Raw genomic sequence first — 23417 nt, 5'->3', positions numbered from 1 at the left:
TAAATTGTGGCAAGTTCTTGGTGGGATGGGCATCCCAAGCCCCCTTCCCTCTCTCCTGAGGAATCTGTACAAGGACCAAGTAGCAACAGTCAGAACTGACCACGGAACAACAGACTGGTTCAAGATTGGGAAAGGCGTCCGGCAAGGCTGCATACTCTCACCCAACCTTTTTAAGTTGTATGCAGAACACATCACGTGATGTGCGGGGCTTGAGGAATGCAAAGCTGGGGTGAAAATTGCTGGAAGAAACATTAACAACCTCAGATATGCAGATGACACCACTCTGATGGCCGAAAGCGAGGAGGAGCTGAGGAGCCTTCTAATCAAGGTGAAAGAAGAAAGCGCAAAAGCTGGGTTGCAGCTAAACATAAAAAAAAAACCAAGATTATGGCAACAAGAATGATTGACAACTGGAAAATAGAGGGAGAAAATGTGGAGGCCGTGACAGACTTTGTATTTCTAGGCGCAAAGATTACTGCAGATGCAGACTGTGGCCAGGAAATCAGAAGATGCTTCCTTCTTGGGAGGAGAGCAATGTCCAGTCTCGATAAAATAGTGAAGAGTAGAGACATCAGACTGGCAACAAAGATCCGCCTAGTCAAAGCCATGGTCTTCCCTGTAGTCACCTACGGATGTGAGAGCTGGACCTTAGGGAAGGCTGAGCGAAGGAAGATCGATGCTTTTGAGCTGTGGTGTTGGAGGAAAGTTCTGAGAGTGCCTTGGACTGCGAGAAGATCCAACCAGTCCATCCTCCAGGAAATAAATCCCGACTGCTCACTGGAGGGAAGGAGACTAGAGACAAAGTTGAAGTACTTTGGCCACATCATGAGGAGACAGCAAAGCCTGGAGAAGACAATGATGCTGGGGAAAGTGGAAGGTAAAAGGAAGAGGGGCCGACCAAGGGCAAGATGGATGGATGGCATCCTTGAAGTGACTGGACTGACCTTGAAGGAGCTGGGGGTGGTGACGGCCGACAGGGAGCTCTGGCGTGGACTGGTCCATGAGGTCACGAAGAGTCGGAGACGACTGAACGAATGAACAACAACAACAAGAGAGTTAAGCCGAACTCTGTGGCCATTCTTTGGTTATAATAATAATAATAATAATAATAATAATAATAATAATAATAAATACAATATTTGTGTCCAATATTTCTGGGCCTTTCTGGCCCTAACACATATGATAAAATGCCTCGACATTGTGTTTAAATTGGTAACATTTTTACGAGAGCTGCCTTTGTACACCTTACAGAGACTCTCTGGTGCCAAACACCACATGGACATCACCTTATAAACGTTTGCTTTCAGATCATCACTCCAAGTAAACTTTAGATTTCCAGCAGAAGTTTTGCGGAGTTGTGCTAGAGGCCCTAGAGATTTTCAGAGAGAATGTATTAATCAAATTGGTAAACAGACAAAATCCACAAAGGGAGACACCCGAAACATTGGCTAAAAACTCACCTATCTTTTTCTCCCCATCCAGACATTATTGATGAACTGATCAAGGAAGATGGCTTCGAGGTTGGCTCTGTGCCGCGTCCCACCAGGGTCTCATGTACTGAACCAGCCAGACTCATCTCCCGATGCCCCAGCTCGGTTTCACCAACTACGATGCAGGAATTGCCGGGACCTGCGGGGATGAGCCTCTTACGCTTGGACTCTTTTGGCACTCCTTCCCCGACCCCTTCTTGCTTTCCACCAGATCATTCAGCATCCCAGCTTTCCCAGAACCTTACCAACTTGACGTTGAGGCCAGAGATGAACTCATCCCTATTTTTGCGGCGCAGCAGTGGGTTATCAGATAGTTGTTGGTCTCCTCCTGCTTCTTCTAGGCTTCCCACGAAGCCCCAAAAGCAGCTGGAGGAAAACTATTCAGAGCCGCTCAAACTTGTGATCACAGAGCAGCCCAAGCAGAGAGGGATGCGCTTCCGATACCAGTGTGAAGGCAGGTCGGCGGGAAGCATCTTGGGCGAAGCTAGCACAGAAACCAACAAAACTCTGCCCACCATTGAGGTGAGTGTGGACTCTCCTTTAAAACGGGAAAATATGACCTCCTATCATTGGAGTGGTTTCATTTATTTTTTTATAGGAAACTGCTGCCACTGTTATGAATAACTTTTCTTTTTTTAAAAAATAATCTTTATTGAAGGTTTTCTTTTTTAAAAAAATACTAAGTATTGAAAAAGGAAAAAGAAAAAAAAGAGAGAAAAAGGTCATAGCATTTAAGAGAAAAAGAAAGAAAGAAAAAAAGAAAGAAGAGAAGAGAGGTAGTGAGAAAAAGATATATATATATAAATATATATATATATAACAGATACATGGTTAAAAATCAGAAGCAGAATGGTGTGTATCTCCTTTGTTGACTTCCTGAGTATCTTCCAAGTGTTTTTTCCTCTTCTTTCTTTTGTCTTATCTTTTCTTCCCTCTTGTCTTCTCTTCCTTTTATATTATTATATTTCTATTTTTCTGTTTCAAATAATTTGTCACTTTTGTCCAGTTGGTTTCTTTTATTGGGGTCCCTTTATTTTTGGATATTAGGTATGTTAACCTGTCCATATTTTTAATATCTACAATTTTTCTATCCAATTGCTAATTTCTTCTTCTTCCATAGTTTTGCATAGAAAATTCTTAATAATTTTTTAATGAATAATTTTTCAATAACCTATCGCATAGATTCTTTTTATTGCAATTTTCCAGAAAGAGAAAGGGTATCAGAACGTTTACAGAACTCTATTTAGGCGTACAGATTCTATGTAACTGCATTGAATTCACAAACAACTTACAGTTACATTGACTAACAAACAAACAAAGTGGGGTTAAATTTTCACTCAGCATTCACACACATATAAACAATCATCCATCCTCAGGCATCCCAATATTTATTTATTTATTTATTTACAGCATTTATATTCCGCCCTTCTCACCCCGAAGGTGACTCAGAGCGGCTTACAAGGTATATGTATATACAATATATTATATTATCAGCATAGTACAATATCAGTATTATATATTACTATGTTGTACTATACCATTATATAGTAATATTATTAGTAATATTACATGTAATATAAATATATATAATAAGAATATATATTATTATTAGTAGTATTATATTGTGTTACATTATAATATTATACATATTATATGTATATACAATATATTATATTATATTACCGTACACTTTCTCCCTCTTTGGAGAAGAACACCTGTTATTATTTATTTATTTATTTATTTACGACATTTATATGCCGCCCTTCTCACCCTGAAGGTGACTCAGAGCGGCTTACAAGGTATATGTATATACAATATATTATATTATTAGCATAGTACAATATCAGTATTATATATTACTATATTGTACTATACCATTATATTGTAATATTATTAGTAATATTACATGTAATAGAAAATATATAATTATAATATTACCATACATTTTCTCCCTTCTTGGAGAAGAACACTTGTTAGGCCAGACCCTACTTCCCTGCAGCCTGCCAACACAGAGTTCCAAAACTTCCATAACACCAAAATGCTGAAATGCATCCTCTTTCGCTAAGAACAATGCCAAGGATCAGATCCCTGTTTTCCATACAGCAGAACCTGACTCCCTGCATAAATTGGAAAACTCCAAAATCACACTCCTTCCTTTTTACTTGAGAAAAAGAGGCAAAGTGTTCAGAATCCTGCTTTTCAGTGCAGATCTGACACTCCAAGGTACACTATCTCTCTCCTTCACAAGGAGCAGAGCATAGCAGGTGAGTAGTGCTGCTGTCTGTCTCTTCTATAGCAATAGTTCGCTGATGTTGTCCCAAAGTTGTAAATTAATGAAAGACGGGTCACTGTAAGTTTTTTGAGCTGTATGGTCATGTTCCAGAAATATTCTCTCCTGACGTTTCGCCTGCATCTATGGCAGGCATTCTCAGAGGTTGTGAGATCTCAGACCACACAACCTCTGAGGATGCCTGCCATAGATGCAGGCGAAACGTCAGGAGAGAATGCTTCTGGAACATGGCCATACAGCACGAAAAACTTCCAGCGAATCAGTGATCCCAGCCATGAAAGCCTTTGACAATAAAATGAAATACTTTTTCCCTCTCAAATTCCTGGCAGATGTTGACCTTTCATAATTGGTATTGATAAACACAAGGCTTGTCTTTTTGGCAAGGTAATTTAGCCCAAAAAGGTGAGCATTAGATTCAAGTAAATAAAGTATTTCTTCAACAATAAGACACCATCAGTTGTAAGATGCACTCTAATTTCAGGGCCACTATCACCAAAAATATATAAGATACAGCTGCAATTCTAATACGCAACCTGTTTTTTAAATATGTTTGTGTAGAGAAAATAGTGCATCTGGATGAAAGAAATACAGTATTTACATACTCACACATATGTGTGTGTATCTCCAAAAAGCAAACGTTGAAAATGATGGGACTTGTGCTTCCATAGGTTTTATATCCATAGAGGGTCCTGGAGCCAAACCCCAGCAGATACTGAGGGCCCACTGTATTTTACTTAAGGGATGTGGTTTTTAAGTATGTACTAATTTTTATGTCTCCGATACGTCTGGCTCTCTGTATTGACGAATTTAACTGTACAATATTTTAAGAATGTTTTGTATACCTAGTTTATATACCTAATAGCTGTATATATATAGCTGTATATGTTTATATACCTAATAGCGTTGTTGTGGCCAACCTTCCCTCCCTCTTTCTCTCCTTCTTTCTTTCTCTCCTTCCTTCCCATTTTTTCCTTCCTTCCTTCCTTCCTTCCTTCCTTCCTTCCTTCCTTCCTTCCCTACCTCTTTCCTTCCTTCCCTTCCGCTTTCTCTCCTTCTTTCTTTCTCTCTTTCCTTCCCATTTTTTCCATCCCCTCCTTCCTTCCTTCCTTCTCTACCTCTTTCCTTCCTTCCCCTCCCCTTTTCTTTCTCTTTTTTCTTCCTTCTCTACCTTTTCTTGAACTGTAACTCCCAGCAGTCGTCCTGCTTGATCTACCTACCTACCTACTATCTATCTCTATCTATTCTGTATATCTTATCTATCTGGAGGATTGATGGGAGTTGCAGTCTAGGAATAGGAAATATAAAATAATGTATGTATGGATTGGGATGCTCTCAAAGAAATCTAAGGAAAAGCAAGCTTGCAGCTTTGAAACAGTGGACTTGGAGCTGTCATTTTCACACATGCGCTGGATCCTCATTTAGCTTTTTGGGGGGTTTAACGTCCTTTCCAATATATTTTGGGATGGGTTTATGAGTGACTGTCACTTGTTGGTCTGTTAGGATGTAGTTTCCAAATTTGGTGTGAATTCATCCAGTGGTTTTTGAGTTCTGTTAATCCCACAAACGAACATTACATTTTAATTTATATAGATGCATCTGGGGCTGCATAAAAATTCCTCAACTGAAAAAGGAGTCAAGAGTTGAAAAAGTTTAAGGAGTTCTGTGTTAGTCTGACTCTGTGCTGTGCTTCTGCCAGAAGTTGACCTAGCGTCATGTTAGAGGCTTTCACTTGTGAAATACTGGCAGGTGTGCAACATCTTTTTGTTCCTCCAGCTTCAGAACTACTCGGGGATCTCAGAAGTGAAAGTGACAGCCTGCTTGGTGTGGAAGGACTGGCCTTACCGAATCCACCCCCACAGCTTAGTTGGGAAAGACTGTCACAACGGCCTCTGCGAAGTGACACTGAAGCCTCGCATCAACCCCAAGCACAGGTAATGCTTTGCTTTCCTTGAACCTTCACCAAGGGCTTATGACTTTGATTGGGTAGAAGTTCAAGTCATTTAAGTCATTTCTATCACATGGCAACCTGGTCTTAGGACTTTCTGGGGCTGTGAGTGTGTCACTTGTCTAAGGTCACCCAGTGGGTTTCCATGTCATGTTTAGCTTGCAGAAGAGAAGGTTGAGAGGAGACATTATATCCATGTTTATTTATTTATTTATTTATTTGATGCACTTATTAACCGCCATTCTCAGCCCATAAGGGCGACTCATGGCAGTGTACAGTACACATAAAAGACAATTACAAAGCCAGTTTCAACAACATCTAAACTAACAACACTTACAGACTACACTAAAAAATCCGCTTTGTCTCATAGTGGAATCATAACCCGTCTCATATTCCATGTTCCATTCCAATTCTTCATTGCCGTAATGTTAGCACTTAATTAAATGCCCTCTCGAAGAGCCATGTCTTAAGGCTCTTTCGAAAGGACATGAGGGAGGGCGCCTGTCTGATGTGTGCAGGGAGAGTGTTCCACAGCCGGGGGGCCACCACCGAGAAGGCCCTCTCCCTCGTCCCCGCCAGCCGTGCCTGTGAGGCAGGCGGGATCGAGAGAAGGGCCTCCCCGGACGATCTCAAGGTCCTCGTGGGCTCGTAGGCCAAGATGCGGTCCGAGAGGTATTTTGGGCCGGAACCGTTTAGGGCTTTGTAGGCCAAAACCAGCACCTTGAATTGGGTCCGGTAGCAAATCGGCAGCCAGTGGAGCTGGGACAACAGGGGCGTTGTGTGCTCCCTGCCACCCGCTCCAGTTAGTAACATGGCTGCCGCGCGCTGAACCAGCTGAAGCTTCCGGGCCGTCTTCAAGGGCAGCCCCACGTAGAGAGCGTTGCAGTAGTCCAGGCGGGATGTGACAAGAGCGTGTACCACCGTGGCCAAGTCAGACTTCCCGAGATACGGGCGCAGCTGGTGCACGAGCCTGAGCTGTGCAAATGCTCCCCTGGTCACCGCTGAAACCTGGGGGTCCAGGCTCAGCGATGAGTCCAGGGTCACACCCAAGCTGCGAACCTGCGCCTTCAAGGGGAGTGCGACCCCGTCCAGCACAGACTGTAACCCTATACCCCGTTTGGCCTTGCGACTGACCAGGAGTACCTCTGTCTTGTCTGGATTTAATTTCAGTTTGTTCGCCCTCATCCAGACCGTTACAGCGGCCAGGCACCGGTTCAGGACCTCGACAGCCTCCTTAGTAGCGGGTGGGAAGGAGTGACAGAGTTGGACATCATCTGCGTACAGATGACACCTCACCCCGAAACTCCGGATGATCTCACCCAGCGGCTTCATGTAGATATTAAACAGCATGGGGGACAGTATGGAACCCTGTGGCACCCCACAAGTCAAAGGTTGTGGTGTGGAACAGGAGTCCCCCAATGACACCTTCTGGGTGCGACCCTCCAGAAATGACCGGAGCCACTGCAAAGCAGTGCCCCCAAGACCCATTTCCGCAAGGCGCCCCAGAAGGATACCGTGGTCGACGGTATCGAAGGCCGCTGAGAGGTCCAGGAGCACCAACAGGGACACACTCCCCCTGTCTAGCTCCCGGCGCAGATCATCCACTAAGGCGACCAAGACCGTCTCGGTACCATGCCCCGGTCTGAAACCAGACTGTGCCGGATCCAGATAATCCGTGTCTCTCAAGAATACCTGGAGTTGTGAGGCCACCACGCTTTCCATGACTTTGCCCAGAAAGGGGAGATTGGAAACAGGCCGAAAGTTGTCCAATTTAGTGGGGTCCAGTGATGGCTTCTTCAACAGCGGCTTTATAATAGCCTGTTTTAGGCTCGCTGGAATCTTGCCTTCCCGAAGGGAGGCATTAACCACCACCGTTACCCACTCAGCCAATCCCCCTCTGGCCTCCCTCAGAAGCCAGGATGGGCAGGGGTCTAGGATGGACGTGGTGGGCCTCATTCCTCCAAGCATCTTGTCCACATCCTCGGGTTTCACAAACTGAAAAGAATCCATCAAAATAGGACAAGCAGGTGCTCTTGTTACATTCTCGGAGACTGCATCTAACGCGGCGTCCAGCCCAGAACGGATCAAGGCGACTTTGTCTGCAAAGAACCGAGCAAATGCTTCACAGCGCGCGACCGAATTGTCAGGGTGGGAGTTAAAAGACCTCTGACAATCCGGAACAACTCCGCCGGACGGTTCTTTGCAGACGCAATAGTGGCCGCAAAGAAAGTTTTCTTTGCGGCCTTTATTGCCGCGGCATATGCCCTAAGAAAGGACACAAACCGTGCTCGGTTTGACTCGCTCGGATCCGAACGCCACACGCTCTCTAGTTCCCTCTTCCTTCGCTTCATCACTGCCAGCTCCTCAGTAAACCAAGGGGCTGGTTTAGCTCGGCTACTTGAGAGGGGACGTTCCGGAGCAATCATGTCAATAGCCCTGGCCATCTCCCCATTCCAGAGAGCCACCAAGGCTTCGACATGGTCACCTACCGCAGTGGCGGGGAAATCCCCAAGAGCCGTCAGGAATCCATTCGGATCCATCAGCCTCCTGGGGCGGACCATCTTAATAGGTCCTCCACCTTTGCGAAGGTTAGGGGGCGCAGTGAGCCTAAATCTGATCAGGAAGTGGTCGGTCCATGGCAACGGAGAGATGGACAACTCCTCCACACCGCCACCCTGTTCCCATCCCTGGCAGAAAACCAAATCCAATGTGTGTCCAGCACAGTGGGTGGGGCCAGATATTTGTTGGGACAGCCCCATGGTTGCCATGGCAGACATGAAGTCCTGAGCCGCACCTGTGAGGGTCGCCTCGGCATGGATGTTGAAGTCTCCCAGCACAAGGAGCTGTTGAGATTTCAACGCCAGGCCCGAGACCACCCCCGCTAGCTCAGGTAGGGAGACTGTAGTGCAGCGAGGTGGACGGTACACTAACAGAATCCCTATTCCGTCCCGGTCACCCACCCTCAGGTGGACGCTTTCAAAATTTGCGGTCTGCGGGATGGGGCACCTGATCAGATGGATGGAATCTCTATAGACCACTGCGACCCCGCCTCCCCGCCCTCCGGATCTCAGTTGGTGCTGCACGGAGAAGCCCGGAGGACAAAGCTGGGTCAGATTTACTCCTCCAGCTTCATCCAACCAGGTCTCCGTGATGCACGCCAGATCTGCCTGCTCGTCCAGGATTAGGTCCTGGATCCAGGTCGTTTTTCCGTTGACAGATCTGGCGTTCAACAGCACCACCTTCAGTCCAGAGGGTCCGCTCACCTGGTTACACCAATTTACCTTAGGAGACCGAGTTGGAATGGTTAATGTTTTGGGTAAATGGTCCGAATTTGGCCGAATTTGAGGTCTCCTTTTCCCGCATCTCCTCCCTCCCACCACGACCTCTATGGGGGCCCCTCGGCTAATGGAACACCTCCCTTCCTCCATGCCGCAGTTCATGTCCAGGGTCTTAATCTCTACTCCATCAGATGTTTGAGATGTTGGCATTTTTTCTTGCCAGTTGTTTTGATCTCCTTTATCCCTCCTCCCCTCCTCATTGTTCTTCGCCGGCTCCAGCCCTCCTCCTCCCCTGCTCCTTCCCCCAGTCAATAGTGTCAGAGACAGAATACACAGGAGGGTAGGGGACCACATAGATGGAAACGACACACTTAGGTAGATGGTAGGTACAGGTAGTAAACGTTCAGCCGAGAACAGGGTGGTCCCTAGAGTGCTGGGGTCTTAAGTGCAACAGTCATAACAGTCATAACAGTGGCAAATTCCACGGCTACAAGAATAGTTCTTAAGGTGCAGGTTTAAAGTGCGTCAGGATATTAAAGTGCAATAAGCCAAAATTTAGCCCTCAATGTTACTAAGGTGCAGCAGGAGGAAACGGGTAAGGTAAAGTGCAAATCAGTCAGCAATGGAGGCAGGCGCCTTTAAGGTGCTATGTAATGGTCTTATTCCCACATTAGCAGCAAGTATGGAGGAACTATAACGTGCGATATTCACAATATGTAAACACGATAATCAAAAGATTGACAATTGGCAAGGCGTTATGATTCAGATGTAAACTGGACGATTGGTGTCAAATAGCGGATGGGTTTCCGGAGGTGACGACACGGTGGTGGTCAGCGCAGTTGGTCTAACAATTGATCTACACTATAACAATCAGCACAAAGAGGATCAACACAGAGAGGGTCAGCACAAAGGTCTACACAGTGTTGGTGGGCCCAAATGGTGGAGAAGATTATGGGCCAGAGTCCAGCTCCACTGGCTCCAGTGAGCTCCTACGATGTAACAGCCCGCTCAGCAGGAGCCTGAGGGGGCAGAAGCCCAGCAGCCAGGCTGGGACCACGATGGAAGGAGTCCTGCCAGTGGGAGCAACAAGTAGTGCTGACTCAGCAGCCGCGTCCTGTGCGGCCAGATGGAAAGGCTACACAGCCGCGGCCTAGCTAGGGCAGCGCTCAATGGCGCCGCCAGCCCCCAGTGAACCAGACAGCTCACCTCAGAGCCTCTTCGCTCCGCAGCCTCGCCGCTTCGCCCCGGAGGGGGGCGAGCCGGCCGCTAAGATGGTCCCGGCGGTGGTTCGGCCTCTGCAGCGGCGGCGGCGGTCTCTCTCGGAGCGGCGATGGCGGCCCTTGAGGTGGTTCGGGCCTCTGTGGCGGCGACGGCCCCCGGCGACGGCTAGGCCTCTTTAGCGGCGGTGGCGGCTTCAGTGAAGGCCCCTGCGGCGGCGACGGCGGTCTTGTCCAGAGCGGCCCCAGCGGGATCCTGGCCTCTGCGCCGGCGGGGGGGCGGACTCGCCTGGGCGGTCTCCGTAGCCCTGAAGGTGGTAAGGCCTCCTCGGCCTCCTCCGCGGCGTCTGCCTTCGGCACTCGGCCTCCCCTTCGGTGGCGGTGGTGGCCTGGCAGCAACAGCGGCGATGGCTTGGCCTCCTCGGCCCCACGGCGGCGTCGGCACTCGGCCTCCCCTTCGGCGGCGGCGGCGGCGGCCCGGCGGCGGTGGCCCAACTTAAATATCTGAAAGGACGTCGTAAGGAAGAGGAAGCAGGCTATGAACCCCTATGAACCATCTCTGATATTGAGGGTACTGTTGGAGTTCGGCCTGTGATTATGTTTCAAGATCAAGGTGCTTTGGAAGTGGGGAATTATGTCAATGAGGTTCAGGATGGCAATGGTTTGGTCAATGACACTGATGCAGGGAATGACATAGAGACACCTGTTCAAAGTGTAGTTTCCCATGAGAATGTTCCTACAGGGTATAGGGATGATGGTTTACTCCTTGAATTGCTCCCAGAGAGTTCCCAGGATTTGGGGCTTGAAAATAACTTGGCACCTGCAGGAACTAGTGAGCATATAGGCGGCCGGTGGAAATTAGTCAAAACAGACAGCTCGACCAAGGCCTTCGGCGTTCTGCCAGGCTTCGTCAGATAAGGATGAGAGGCATTCAGGGAAAACGAAACCAATTTCTGAGTACTTGGAATGGCTTAATGTGAGGATATAAAGTTCCAAGCATGGGAAATATAGTCATATGAAGCATCATTTAGAATCCTGCTAAGTTCTTGCTTTTGTCTCATGGGAGCCTTGCTTGGAAGATTCGTGTTTAACCTTCACAGTTAGATGGAGAAATGATCTGTTGTGATATAATCCAACTATTTTCTTTTGTGGTCCTCCCTGAAACTTTTAATAATTCTCTGATTTCTTATTAGTTTCAACAACCTTGGGATCCAGTGTGTGAAGAAGAAGGACATTGAAGAATCCATAGAGAAAAAGCTGCAGCTTGGAATTGATCCATTCAAAGGTGAGCGGGAAGAGGAATTAAGAGGACTCTTAAGGACTTTATCAAACCAATCTGTTGTCTCGTGACAATCACAGAAAAATATAATGGGTATCTGTGAGTTTTTGGGGCTGTATGGCCATGTTCCAGAAGCATTCCCTCCTGACGTTTCACCCACATCTATGGCAGGCATCCTCAGAGGTTGTGAGGTCTGTTGGAAACTAGGCAAGGGAGGTTTATATATCTGTGGAATAATGACCAGGGTGGGAGAAAGAACTCTTGTCTGTTGGAGGCAAGTGTGAATGTTGCAATTAGACACCTTGGTTAGCATTGAATGGCCTTGTGGCTTCAAAGCCTGGTTGCTTCCTGTCTGGGAGATGTTAGCTGGCCCTGATTGTTTCCTGTTTGAATTTCCTCTGTTTTCTTAGTGTTGTTCTTTATTTACTGTCCTGATTCTTTCTCCCCTTAGTACTACACAAAGCTTATATATTTCTATGTAAACATTCCTGATATATTTAAGAGATGTTAAATCACCCATTTCCAAAATCTCTTAAGTGTGGGGTAGATGAATAGTACAAAATTTGTATGTCTGTATAAACATTCCAAATCTAATTAAAAGGTGATGAACATACTGTTGTCCAAGGTTTCTTAAATGTGATAATTCAATATATATAATTCAGTATACACACACACATATGGCAGTATATATATGTGTGTGTGTGTGTATACATACTGAATTATATATAGATAATTCAGTATATATCTATATAAATAAAAATGTAATGTTTGTTTGTGGGATTAATATAACTCAAAAACCACTGGACTAATTGAGACCAAATTCAGACACAATACACCTATCAGGCCAACAAGTGTCCATCACTCTAAAGAACACTGAAAAGCACAGCAGAAGAGACTTAAAAATCCAAAAAACAAAAAAGCATTACAACGCATGCACAAAATCACCTATATACACATATACACAAACACTGAACTTGGAGGACAATCTTACTCAGACAATGGGGGATCGCCTAAGTAAGTAAACAAACACACACATACACATATAGTATATACACACACAAAACACATATACACAGATTGGACCAGCAATGTGGCAGGGGACGGCTAATATGTATATATATGCATATATGTATATACATATGTATATATATGTATGTGTGTGTGTATCACACATATATGGCAGTATTCATATTTTTGATCAACAAATCCTGTTATAGTTATCTTCTTTTAATTCTTTCCTGATTCCATATAGAGTTCCCATTCTTTTTGAAGATTTTGTCAACGTTCTTGTGAGTCTTCATTCTGCTTCACAATATCAGGGCTACATTAAAATGGGAAGCAGTCAGAAACCCGCTTTTGGTTCAAAGCCAGCTTTTTGGTGACAAAAAGAGTGCAAGGCCCATGCTTAAAAGGTTAAATGTTACTTTTAGAGTCGTCCATGAATGCACTTTTTGAGGGACGATCTTCTGACTTTTTTTTACTCAGGGTTTTTCCATAAACATGACCCCATTCCACCTCTGTGATAGTTAAAAGAGAAGTTATTTGTGTAGCTTGGGTAAGGATGTGGATGAAGGGGGTGAGGACCTGGTTCTTTTCTGTGCTGCAGAAGCTTTTCCATTTGCTTGCTGCCCTTCACTTCCATCTTCTTTTCCACTCCACAGCCGGCTCATTAAAAAACCACCAGGAGGTTGACATGAACGTGGTCAGGATTTGCTTTCTGGCTTCCTACCAGGACTGCACAGGGAAGACGCGACACCTCAACCCTGTTCTTTCCGAACCCATCTTTGACAAGAGTAGGTAATGGGGAAATCTGGAAGGGAGGGAAGAGTTATTTCTGACAAGGAAATCCTAGATTGTGATTGTGTTTATTGTAATTTTATATCGTTATGCATTCACATGTTTTATGTAATTATGATGTTGTTGTTTATTGTCTGCGTTTTCGGTTTGCGGTTTCCGTTTTATGCTGCTGTAATTTGTTGTTTGGGCTTGGCCTCATGTAAGCCGCCCCGAGTCCCCATCGGGGAGATGGTGGCGGGGTATAAATAAAGATTATCATCATCATCATCATCATCATCATCATCATCATCATCATCATTAGATAAAGGAAGGGCACTGGAGCAAAACCTGAAAAGACCAGTGATAGCATGTTAAAAATTGTGCCTCTGTAGTGCTTCCCGGTGGCACAGTGGGTTAAACTGCTGAGTTGCTGAACTTGCTGGCCAAAAAGTTGGCAGTTCTAATCTGGGCAGCAAGGTGAGCTCCCACTGTTAAGCCCAGTTCCTGCCAACCTAGCAGTTCAAAAACATGCAAATGTGAGTAGATCAACAGGTACTGCTTCTACGGGCAGGCAATGGCACTCCATGCAGTCATGCTGGCCACATGACCTTGGAGGCATCTATGAACAACGCCGGCTCTTCGACTTAGAAATGGATATGACCCCCCCCCCCCCGAGTTGAACATGACTAGACTTAATGTCAGGGGAAACCTTTACCTTTTTGGGGTTGAGACTCTAATTTTTACTTCTCACTACAAAAATACAGTATTATATAGTATGTTACTGCTTTAGCTGCCATGACTGCATTCTGTGGAATATTGAGGTTTATAGTTTGGTGGTAATTAGAATTGGGGTGCATCTACACTGTAGAATTAATGTAGTTTGACACCACTTCTACTGCTATGGCTCAATGCTATGTAGTCATGCATGTTGTCATTTTGCAGAACCTTTAGCTTCCTTTGCCATTGAACAATGGTTAAAGTGGTATTAAACTGCATTAATTCTACAGTGTAGATCAGTGATTCTCAAACTGTGGGTCCACAGATGTTCTGGCTTTCAACTCCCAGAAATCCTATCAACTGGTAAATTGGCTGGGATTTCTGGGAGTTGTAGGCCAAAACACCTGGAGACCCACAGGTTGAGAACCACTGCTGTAGATGCATCCTTGGACTCAGAGAGATGAGGATTTATTTATTTACAGTATTTATATTCCACCCTTCTCACCCCGCAAGGGACTCAGGGCAGATTACAATGTACATATACATGGCAAACATTCAATGCCATAGACCAGGGGTCCTCAAACTAAGGCCCGGAGGCCAGATGCGGCCCTCCAAGGTCATTTATCCCGGCCCTCGCTCTGGGTCAACCTAAGTCTGAAACTACTTGAAAGCACACAACAACAACAATCTTATCTCATCGGCCAAAAGCAGGCCCACTCATCCCACTGAAATACTAATAAGTTTATATTTGTTAAAATTGTTCTTAATTTTAATTATCGTATTGTTTTTAAGTGTTTTTTTCCACTACAAATAAGATATGTGCAGTGTGCATAGGAATTCATCCATGTTTTTTTCAAATTATAATCCGGCCCTCCAACAATTTTGGGGACTATGACCTGGCCCTCTGTTTAAAACGTTTGAGGACCCCTGCCATAGACACACAACATATATAGACAGACACTCAGAGGCTATTTAACATTCCAGCTTCTGGCTACCAGGGAAGCTGTCGCTTCACCATCCATTTGTGACACTGATGAAGTACTTCTTCATTCTTTGCATACTTCCTAGAGATTTTTATGACCTCGTAAATCAGTTAAATTAGCCTCCCCACATAAGTGGTACCTAAATTTCCTACTTGACAGGTGCAACTGTCTTTCGGGCTGCAAAGGTCAACAACAATCGACACAATTTTCGTCAGAAGCTCATTCCCACCCGGGCTGCCTTCGAACTCATGACCTTTCAGTCAGTAGTGATCTTAATGCAGCTGACTCCCAGCCAGCTGCACCACAGTCCCGATTTGAATCCCTCCTCACCTTGGAAGCCCATTGGGTGACTTTGGGCAAGTTGCATTATTTTGGCTTCACAGGAAGGCATGGCAAGCTCCCTCTGACAAACCCTTGTGAAGAAAACCCCATAACAGGGTCACCTATGGGTCACCATAACTTGGAAATGCCTTGAAGGTGCACAACAACAAGGTGCTAGTCAGATCAGGAGTGAGCATACTTTTTTGCCTTGGGGAGACATTGATGAGCCCAGGAAAGGGAGGAAACAAGAGGGGGTGGGGCAGGGCCTGGGTCATCCTCAGGTTGTCCTGGAATAAGGACAAGGATGCTCACCCCATTCTTATGCTGGGAGGAAAACAAGACATGCAGCTATTGCCGTGATCCTCCTCCCTTGATCTTCAGGCTTTCCTCTCAGCATTTTTCCAGGAGGAGGGCGAGACAGACAATGTCTGAGAGCACTCTGGTGGGCTCTCAACCAGTGTTTGCCTTCCTCAAGCCATCCTCCTGGCATAAATACAACAACAACAAAACTTTATTTATGTACTGCTCTGTCTCCTCGAGGGGAATCAGAGCGGTTGCCAAGCAACATCACCAATACATACAGAGTAAGCAACATAAATATAAAATTAACAAACCAATATAAAGCATAAAAAATCACAATAGCATATATATATTTAAAATAAATACAGAGCCGCTTGCACAACCCTTATGTTGGGAGGAGGGCACGACATGCGACAATCACCCCAATCCTCCTCCCCAATCCTCCTCCTTTTGATCTTCAGGCTGTCCTCTCAGCATTGTGCCGGGATTAGAGTGAGACAGGTGACGTCTGAGAGCACTCCGGAGGGCTCTCACTCATTGCGTGCTTTCCTCAAACTGTCCTCCCAGCATAAGTACAAGGCCACTTGTACCATCCTTATGCCAGGAGGAGGACACGGTGGCTGAGAGCGCTTCAGAGGGCTCTCAGCTGCTGCATGCCTCCCTCCTCTGCTCTTTCTGCATAAGGATGCAGCGGTCATCCTTATGCCAAAAGGATAGGGAAACTGAGGAGGGCCTGAAGTAGGCACCCAAGGGGCCACATCTGGTCTCCGCGCCTTAGTTTGCCCATGCCTGTGCTAGATCATTCTTGTGTAGTTTTAGTATTTTGATTCTATTTTAACAGTCATGGGATTCTGGGTTTTGTTGTTTAAGGAGGCAGTAGTGCTCTGTTTAAGAATACAAAGGAAGACAGATTCTAACATTGGGGTTTGGTGTCCACAGAATCCACAAATACTTCAGAGCTGAAAATCTACCGGATGAATAAAGAGTATGGGGCCTGCAGTGGTGGAGAAGAGTTCTATTTGTTGTGTGATAAGGTTCAGAAAGGTAAGCATTGGTTTTGCTCTCATTGGATGTGTTGCAGTAGCGGATTCCCAGATTAGTTTAGTGTTTACACCTTATTTTATTTTTCTGGTTAAATAATAGTAATAATAATAATAATAATAATAATAATAATAATCTTTATTTATACCCCGCCACCATCTCCCCAAAGGGGACTCAGGGCAGCTTACATGAGGCCAAGCCCAAACAGCGAATTACAATAGAATAAAAACCAAAACACAAGCAACAACACAGTAAAATACATAAAACATATGAATACAATAAGCAATAAACAATATACAAATACAGTATTCACAATCACAATGACAATGAGCGGGCCGCATGTTCAAGATAAAATGCTAAAACTTAGGGTGAGATAGAAGAGGAGCAGATTTGCGAGGGAGAACTCATAAAGAAACTGGGTTGTAAAAACAGGCCTTCATTCAAGGGGGAAGTATTCTCCAGGGACAATAACGTTGAGGGGAGCAATAGAGTAAAGTTGTGCGGCTACTCTCCAAAGCACAACAGAAAATCCAGGTTTTAAAATTCTTTTTAAAGGTTTCTAAGGTGGGGGCTTTCCTAATCTCCCCGGGCAATGAGTTCCAGAGTTGGGGGGTCGGGCGGGCACAGAGGAGATTTAATATTTAATATTTAATGTTTATTTTACTTACCGTATATACTCGAGTATAAGCCGACCCAAATATAAACCGAGACACCAAATTTTACCACAAAAAACTGGGAAAACGGATTGACTCGAGTATAAGCCGAGGGTGGGAAATGCAGCAGCTACGTGTAAATTTTAAAATAAAAATAGATACCAATAGGATTACACTAATTGAGGCATCCGTAGGTTAAATGTTTTTGAATATTTACATAAAACTGTAATTTAAGTTAAGATTGTCCAACTCTGATTAAACCATTATTTTAACCTTCTTCAATGTAAGTGTGTATACGTATTCTTCCAATAATAAAGAGAGTAAAATAATAATGTAATAATAATAATAATAATAAAGGAAAATAATAAATGTAATAATAATAATAGAGTAAAATGATAAATGTAAAAATAACAATAAATAGAGTAAAACAATAAATTTAATAAAAACAGTAATAATAACAGACTAAAATAATAAATAACCTTGATTCGAGTATAAGCCGAGGGGGATTTTTTGAGCCTAAATAAAGGGCTGAAAAACTAGGCTTATACTCAAGTATATACAGTAAGTGATATTTGTCTTTACTGTTCTAATGTAGCACACATTCTATGTAAAATCATACTACGTATTTTTGGCATTAATATTGAAATCTGAAATCTATACAGAAAGTACTGGCTTCAAGTAACTTCCTGGAATTTCCAGGGCAATTCTCTGGTCAACTTCTCTCTAGTTCTTCCAGCACAACTCATTGACCAACATGTGATAACAGTTGACTATTGAGTTGTGCTGGACGACGTAGAGAGATCTTTAAGGTTAAAAAAAACAAAACCCACCTAGTTTTCCAAATTGGGTTTTGCAGGATTCCCGTGCCCCGAATTGCAGTGAATGTGGAAGACTGAGCATAGTGCCATTCTGTAAACAAGACAGAAAAATGCCATCCTCACCCTCTGTTCACTCTGTACACCTTTTACACTTTCACTTGTTTGCTTTCTTCACACAGAAGATATTTCCATCATCTTCCGGAAGGATACGTGGGAGGGCAAAGCAGACTTTTCGCAAGCTGATGTCCACCGACAGATTGCCATCGTCTTTAAGACACCACCGTACCAGCACCTCGACATCACAGAACCGGTGGAGGTGGAAGTGTACTTACGGCGCCTGACGGACAGTGTCTCCAGTGACCCTTTCAGTTTCACCTACCTGCCCAAAGACCAGGGTACGTCAGGAACATTGGAAGCTATGTCTTATGAGCAGCTCAGTCCATGTTTTGGCTATACCAGGGGTTCTCAAAATGTGCTCTGCGGAGCCTTTGGGGCTCCATGGGTAATTGTAAGGGGCTTCATGGTATCATGCTGCTTCATGCCTCCTCTTCTTTCCTCCTCCTGAAAAATGCAGGGAAATGAAAGTTTTGAGCTGCTGGAAACAGCAACAGCGGTGTCCTCTCAGGGCACAGACAATTTCCCCCCATCTTTCTCGCTGCCCAGACTTTTTATCTCGCAGGGATTGAACTCGAGTCATAGTACAACGTTGATAGAAAAGTAATAGATGTAATGATAATAATATGACTTTATCTTTCTTCAGATACTTATCGGGTCAACAAAAAAAGGAAGCAAGGCATGCCTGATGTGTTGGAGGAGCTCTCTGGCCCAGGTTGGTGTACATCTGAGTGAAAATGCAGCCCACTTGATTTGTGCCATTGGGCACGGATGATACTTTATACAGCCTTCTACTCATGGTTAGGGATTGACACATTTCTCTTTGCTTCCACAGACCCTCATGGGATCGAAGCTAAGAGGAAGAAGAAGAAGCCAGGGTACATGGACCATTTCAACTTGATGCCATCTGCAGGTCAGTCAGTAACAAAAACCTGTCTTTCCAAGGAGAAGAATGCTGGCCAAGCTGTTGGGCGGAAAGAGGAGGCCATCTCACAACAGCAGATTTGAGTTTGCCATAGTTCCAAGGTTGTTGAAAGGTGCAGATGGGATGCTTGACCCTATGCACCCAAATAATTTGACAGGCTTTTGGAAAAAATGGCAATCATAACCTTTTGAAAAGGAAAAATGATGTCATATCCTTCTGGCAAATGTGAATCTCCATGAACTTCTGGAGACCACCCTTTTGAAATCACTAGTCAAGGAAAGGCATGACCTTGTTAGAAGTCAACCCTTTGGACAAGTGATGTTTACAAGCATTCGTTTAATGGCAAACAGATAACTCAGCTGTTAAACTGATAAACCATGTCTTTGAGCTGCCACTGCAAAGACATGCCACTGCATAAAAATATATTTGGCTAGCAGAGTTTTAAAATGTTTCTTTCAGGTTGAAACCGCAGTTGCAGTTGCCCTAAATATATGGAAACCTCTTAGTTTAAAATATGCATTCAGAGATAAAAAATAAACTGGCTTCCTTTCCTCCTCGGTTCCTTCTTTCCTTAGTTCCTTTCCTCCTTGCTGACGTCTTTCCTTGCTTCCTTTCCACCTTGCTTCCTTCTTTCCTGGGTTCTTTGCTTCCTTTCCTCCTTGGTTCCTTATTACCTTAGTTCCTTTCCTCCTTGTTTACTTCTTTCCTTGCTTCCTTTCCACCTTGCTTCCTTCTTTCCTGGGTTCTTTGCTTCCTTTCCTCCTTGGTTCATTCTTCCCTTGGTTCTTTGCTTCCTTTTCTCCTTGGTTCATTTCTTGGTTACTTTCTTCCATCCTTGCCCTATTCCCCTTTCTATTTTCCCCTTCCTCTTTCCATTTTGTGGGGTAGATTTTCAATTTTTCTCCAGGGGAACCAAGGAAGGGTTACTAAGCAGTGAAACCTTTCTCATTCATAGCAGTTTCTTTTCTCCGGTTCCAGCTGGCTTCCCGTCGGGTTCCGAAGACCAGAATTTCCTGATCAGCTTGGATCACATCTCTGTGCCAGACATGCTAGAGGACTTCAGATTGCCTCCTGACTTCCCTTCCATCGTTGGTCCAAGCCTGAGTGATGTTCTGCTACCATCTCCCATGGACTTCCCTGATATGTCAGAGCAGGAGTTCTTGCTGGATGCATATTCCGTCCATTCGGGTGTCTCTGTCCCCTTGACTTTGCCTGGGGATTGTGATACAGAGGGCACCGCCAGCCTCGTGGGCAGCAGCATGTTTCCAAGCCAGTACAAAGAGGCCGAGGCACAGCTGGAAATGGAGACCAACCTCACGGCGGCAGACAGTGCTGGAACTTTATGAAGGAACTATGCATCTCTCTCAGAGTTGAAGCATGCCTGTGAACCCCCTGATCAATGGGGATATCCTCCCTGCTGAAATACAGGAAATGTTTCCTTCTGGGAAAGGGAAATAGGAAATGAATGGAAGGAAAAATTGCACTAATAGTTCATAGTAGATGAGACAGTAGTCTCAGGACATGGCCCATAACACCCAACGGTTGTGTTCCCTCACTTATCGCGGGTGTTCCATTCCAGGACCACCCGTGATAAGTGAAAATCCGTGAAGTAGGGACTGCCCTCTCCCCCCTCCCTCTCTCTCAGTCACTCTGGCTGTTGCTGTTGCTGCTGCTGAAGTCTCAGGAGCAGATAGTCCCGGCAGAGGAGGCTCCTTGTCACCGCCTGGGCCTATGCCGCCTCCGTTGCCTGTCAAAAGCTATGGCCTGCCTTCCTTGAGTGGCTCTTCTTCTTCGCTCCAGGAGAAGGCAGGTGCTGCGGCAGGTGCTGCGGCTGCTGCTGCTGCTGCAGAAGTCTCTGAAGCAGAGAGTGTCCTGTTTTGCTCTTCAAAAACAGCCTTAATACAAGATTGAAAGTAAAAGAAAAATGCTTTACTTCAGCAAACACAATGATAAGCAAATGCAACTGCAAAAACAAGAAAGTCTTAATGCAGACACAAATGAAAGTCTATTGCAAAAGTCCCAAAAGAAACAGCAGACAATAGGCAATGATCACGAAGTCCTAAGCAGCGGACACAAAGCAGGTTCAGTCAGCAACAGAGTCGTTGTTAGCAGCAGAAGCTGACTTCCTGCTTCTGATTTAAACCCCATGCAGGAGGGGATAAGGAGTCTCCCAATTAGCTCAGCCTTTTTTAGCAGCTATTCGAGCTGAACGGTGTCTGTGCTCTGTCTCCCTTTGTTTCTCTAAAAATGTAAGCACTTGCAAAGCCTCATCATCTGATTCTTCTTCTCCCTCCAATTCTTCTTCTCCCTCCAAAAGAAAAATGCTTTACTTCAGCAAACACAATTATAAACAAATGCAATTGAAAAAAACCAGGAAGTCTTAATGCAGACACAAATGAAAGTCTCTTACAAAAGTCCCAAAAGAAACAGCAGGCAATGGGCAAAGATCACAAAGTCCTTAGCAGCAGACACAAATCAGGTTCAGTCAGCAACAGAGTTGTCGTTAGCAGCAGAAGCTGACTTTGCCTGCTTCTGATTTATACCCCATGCAGGAGGGGCTAGGGTGTCTCCAAATTAACTCAGCGTTTTTAGCAGCTATTCGAGCTGAACGGTGCCTGTGCTCTGTCTCCTTTCGTTTCTCTAAAAATGTAAGCACTTGCAAAGCCCCATCATCTGATTCTTCTCCCTCCAATTCCTGAGCACTTTCCTGCTCCCCTTCCTCCTCTGAAGTTGAGGAATCCTTGGAGAAGGAGGCCCCTCATCGCCTTCTCTGCCGCCCACTGAAGGGAACCCTCAGAGGGAAGAAGAGCTGCACAAGGAAGGCAGGCCATGGCCTTCGGCGGAGGCAGCATACGTCCAGGCAGCGATGAGGAGCATCTTTCGCCGGGAGTATCCACTCCGGAGACTTCTGCAGCAGCCTTCTTTGGACAGCTCTCCTTCCCTCTGGCTGCTGCTGCTCCAGAAGTCTCCAGAGTGGATAGTCCCGGCGGAAGATGCTCCTCGTCGCTGCCTGGGACTATGCCGCTGTCCACTGAAAGCTGTGGCCCGCCTTCCTTGCGCCAGGGTCTTATTAGCAGGAAGGGAGGTGCAGAGGAGAAGGAGGAGGAAGGTAAAGAGGCTGCCGCCAGCCTAGACTTGCGTGGTCTCCCAGATCTGGATCCAGGCCATGCGGGGATCCATCCACTGTTCCCTTGCTACTACTACTTTATATTTTAAAGTAATATATTTTTTTAAAAACCTGCGAAACAGCGAGTCCGCAAAAACCGAACCTCGAAGTAGTGAGGAAACACTGTATTTCCTCTGTTTCCAGGCTGGTTATAACTGCTTTGGTTGTTCAATGTTTGCATAATGCAGACAGAATCATAGCGTTGGAGGATAACTCATGAGCTATCCAGTCCAACCCCCTGCCAAGAAGCAGGAAAATCACATTCAAAGCACTCCCGACAGAATGCCATCCAGCCTCTGTTTAAAAGCCTCCAAAGAAGGAGCCTCCAACACACTCCGGGGCAGAGAGTTCCACTGCTGAACAGCTCTTACAGTCAGGAAGTTCTTCCTAATGTTCAGGTGGAATCTCCTTTCTTGTAGTTTGAAGCCATTGTTCTGCGTCCTAGTCTCCAGGGCAGCAGAAAGGAAGTTTGCTCCCTCCTCCCTATGACTTCCCCTTACATATGGACATCAGGTCTCCTCTCAGCCTTCTCTTTTGCAGGCTAAACATGCCCAGCTCTTTAAGCCGCTCCTCATAGGGATTGTTCTCCAGACCCTTGATTATTTTAGTCACCCTCCTGTGGACACATTTCAGCTCGTCAACATCTCCCAATGTGTTTGGTTAATATCATGGCAAAATAGTTGTCTCTTTCCTGCCATGGGATGGTTTAGACCAAACTGCTGTTGAATATTTTGTGTCTTACCCCGAATGCCTTTGCAAGGGGAGCTAATGGGTGGCTCATATGTCCATCGCTCTGATACAGCCAAGTGGCCTCTGTATTCCACAATGTTTTTAGCTTATTTTGAATGAAATTATGAAGGCAAAATGTAAATGAAGCTGCTTTGTACTGAGTCTGCCCTTGTGGGTTTTTTTCTGAGTCCTGCTGCTATTCTTTGTCTTAGAAGTTTTCAAGGGAAGGACGCAGGAGATGTTTAAGGCTACAGAATTATAATTCTAAGATCCCACTTTAATTGTTTCCTCTATGGAGTTATGGGATTTGTAATTTGGTGAACCATCGTCAAAGGTTCTGAGGTATATTGGAAACTAGACAAGGGAGGTTTATAT

The 23417-nt window shown here is 45.1% G+C and overlaps 1 protein-coding gene across 1 annotated transcript; it reads left to right on the top strand.

Annotated features, from left to right (window-relative positions):
- The first annotated feature begins 1456 nt into the window (after positions 1 to 1456).
- LOC137095412 (transcription factor RelB-like) lies at positions 1457 to 23204 on the top strand. Its single transcript, XM_067462051.1, has 9 exons — positions 1457 to 2012; positions 5554 to 5711; positions 11414 to 11505; positions 13161 to 13292; positions 16536 to 16640; positions 18288 to 18503; positions 18869 to 18937; positions 19058 to 19135; positions 20126 to 23204. The coding sequence occupies exons 1-9, from the start codon at positions 1611 to 1613 to the stop codon at positions 20491 to 20493; spliced, it is 1620 nt and encodes a 539-aa protein (XP_067318152.1). The 5' UTR covers positions 1457 to 1610; the 3' UTR covers positions 20494 to 23204.
- Positions 23205 to 23417: the final 213 nt, after the last annotated feature.

This window comes from Anolis sagrei, chromosome Y, assembly GCF_037176765.1.
Source record: "Anolis sagrei isolate rAnoSag1 chromosome Y, rAnoSag1.mat, whole genome shotgun sequence".
In the NCBI taxonomy this organism is placed as follows: domain Eukaryota; kingdom Metazoa; phylum Chordata; class Lepidosauria; order Squamata; family Dactyloidae; genus Anolis; species Anolis sagrei.
Note: the sequence above shows the minus strand (reverse complement) of the source record. Positions and strands in the feature narration are given on the sequence as shown.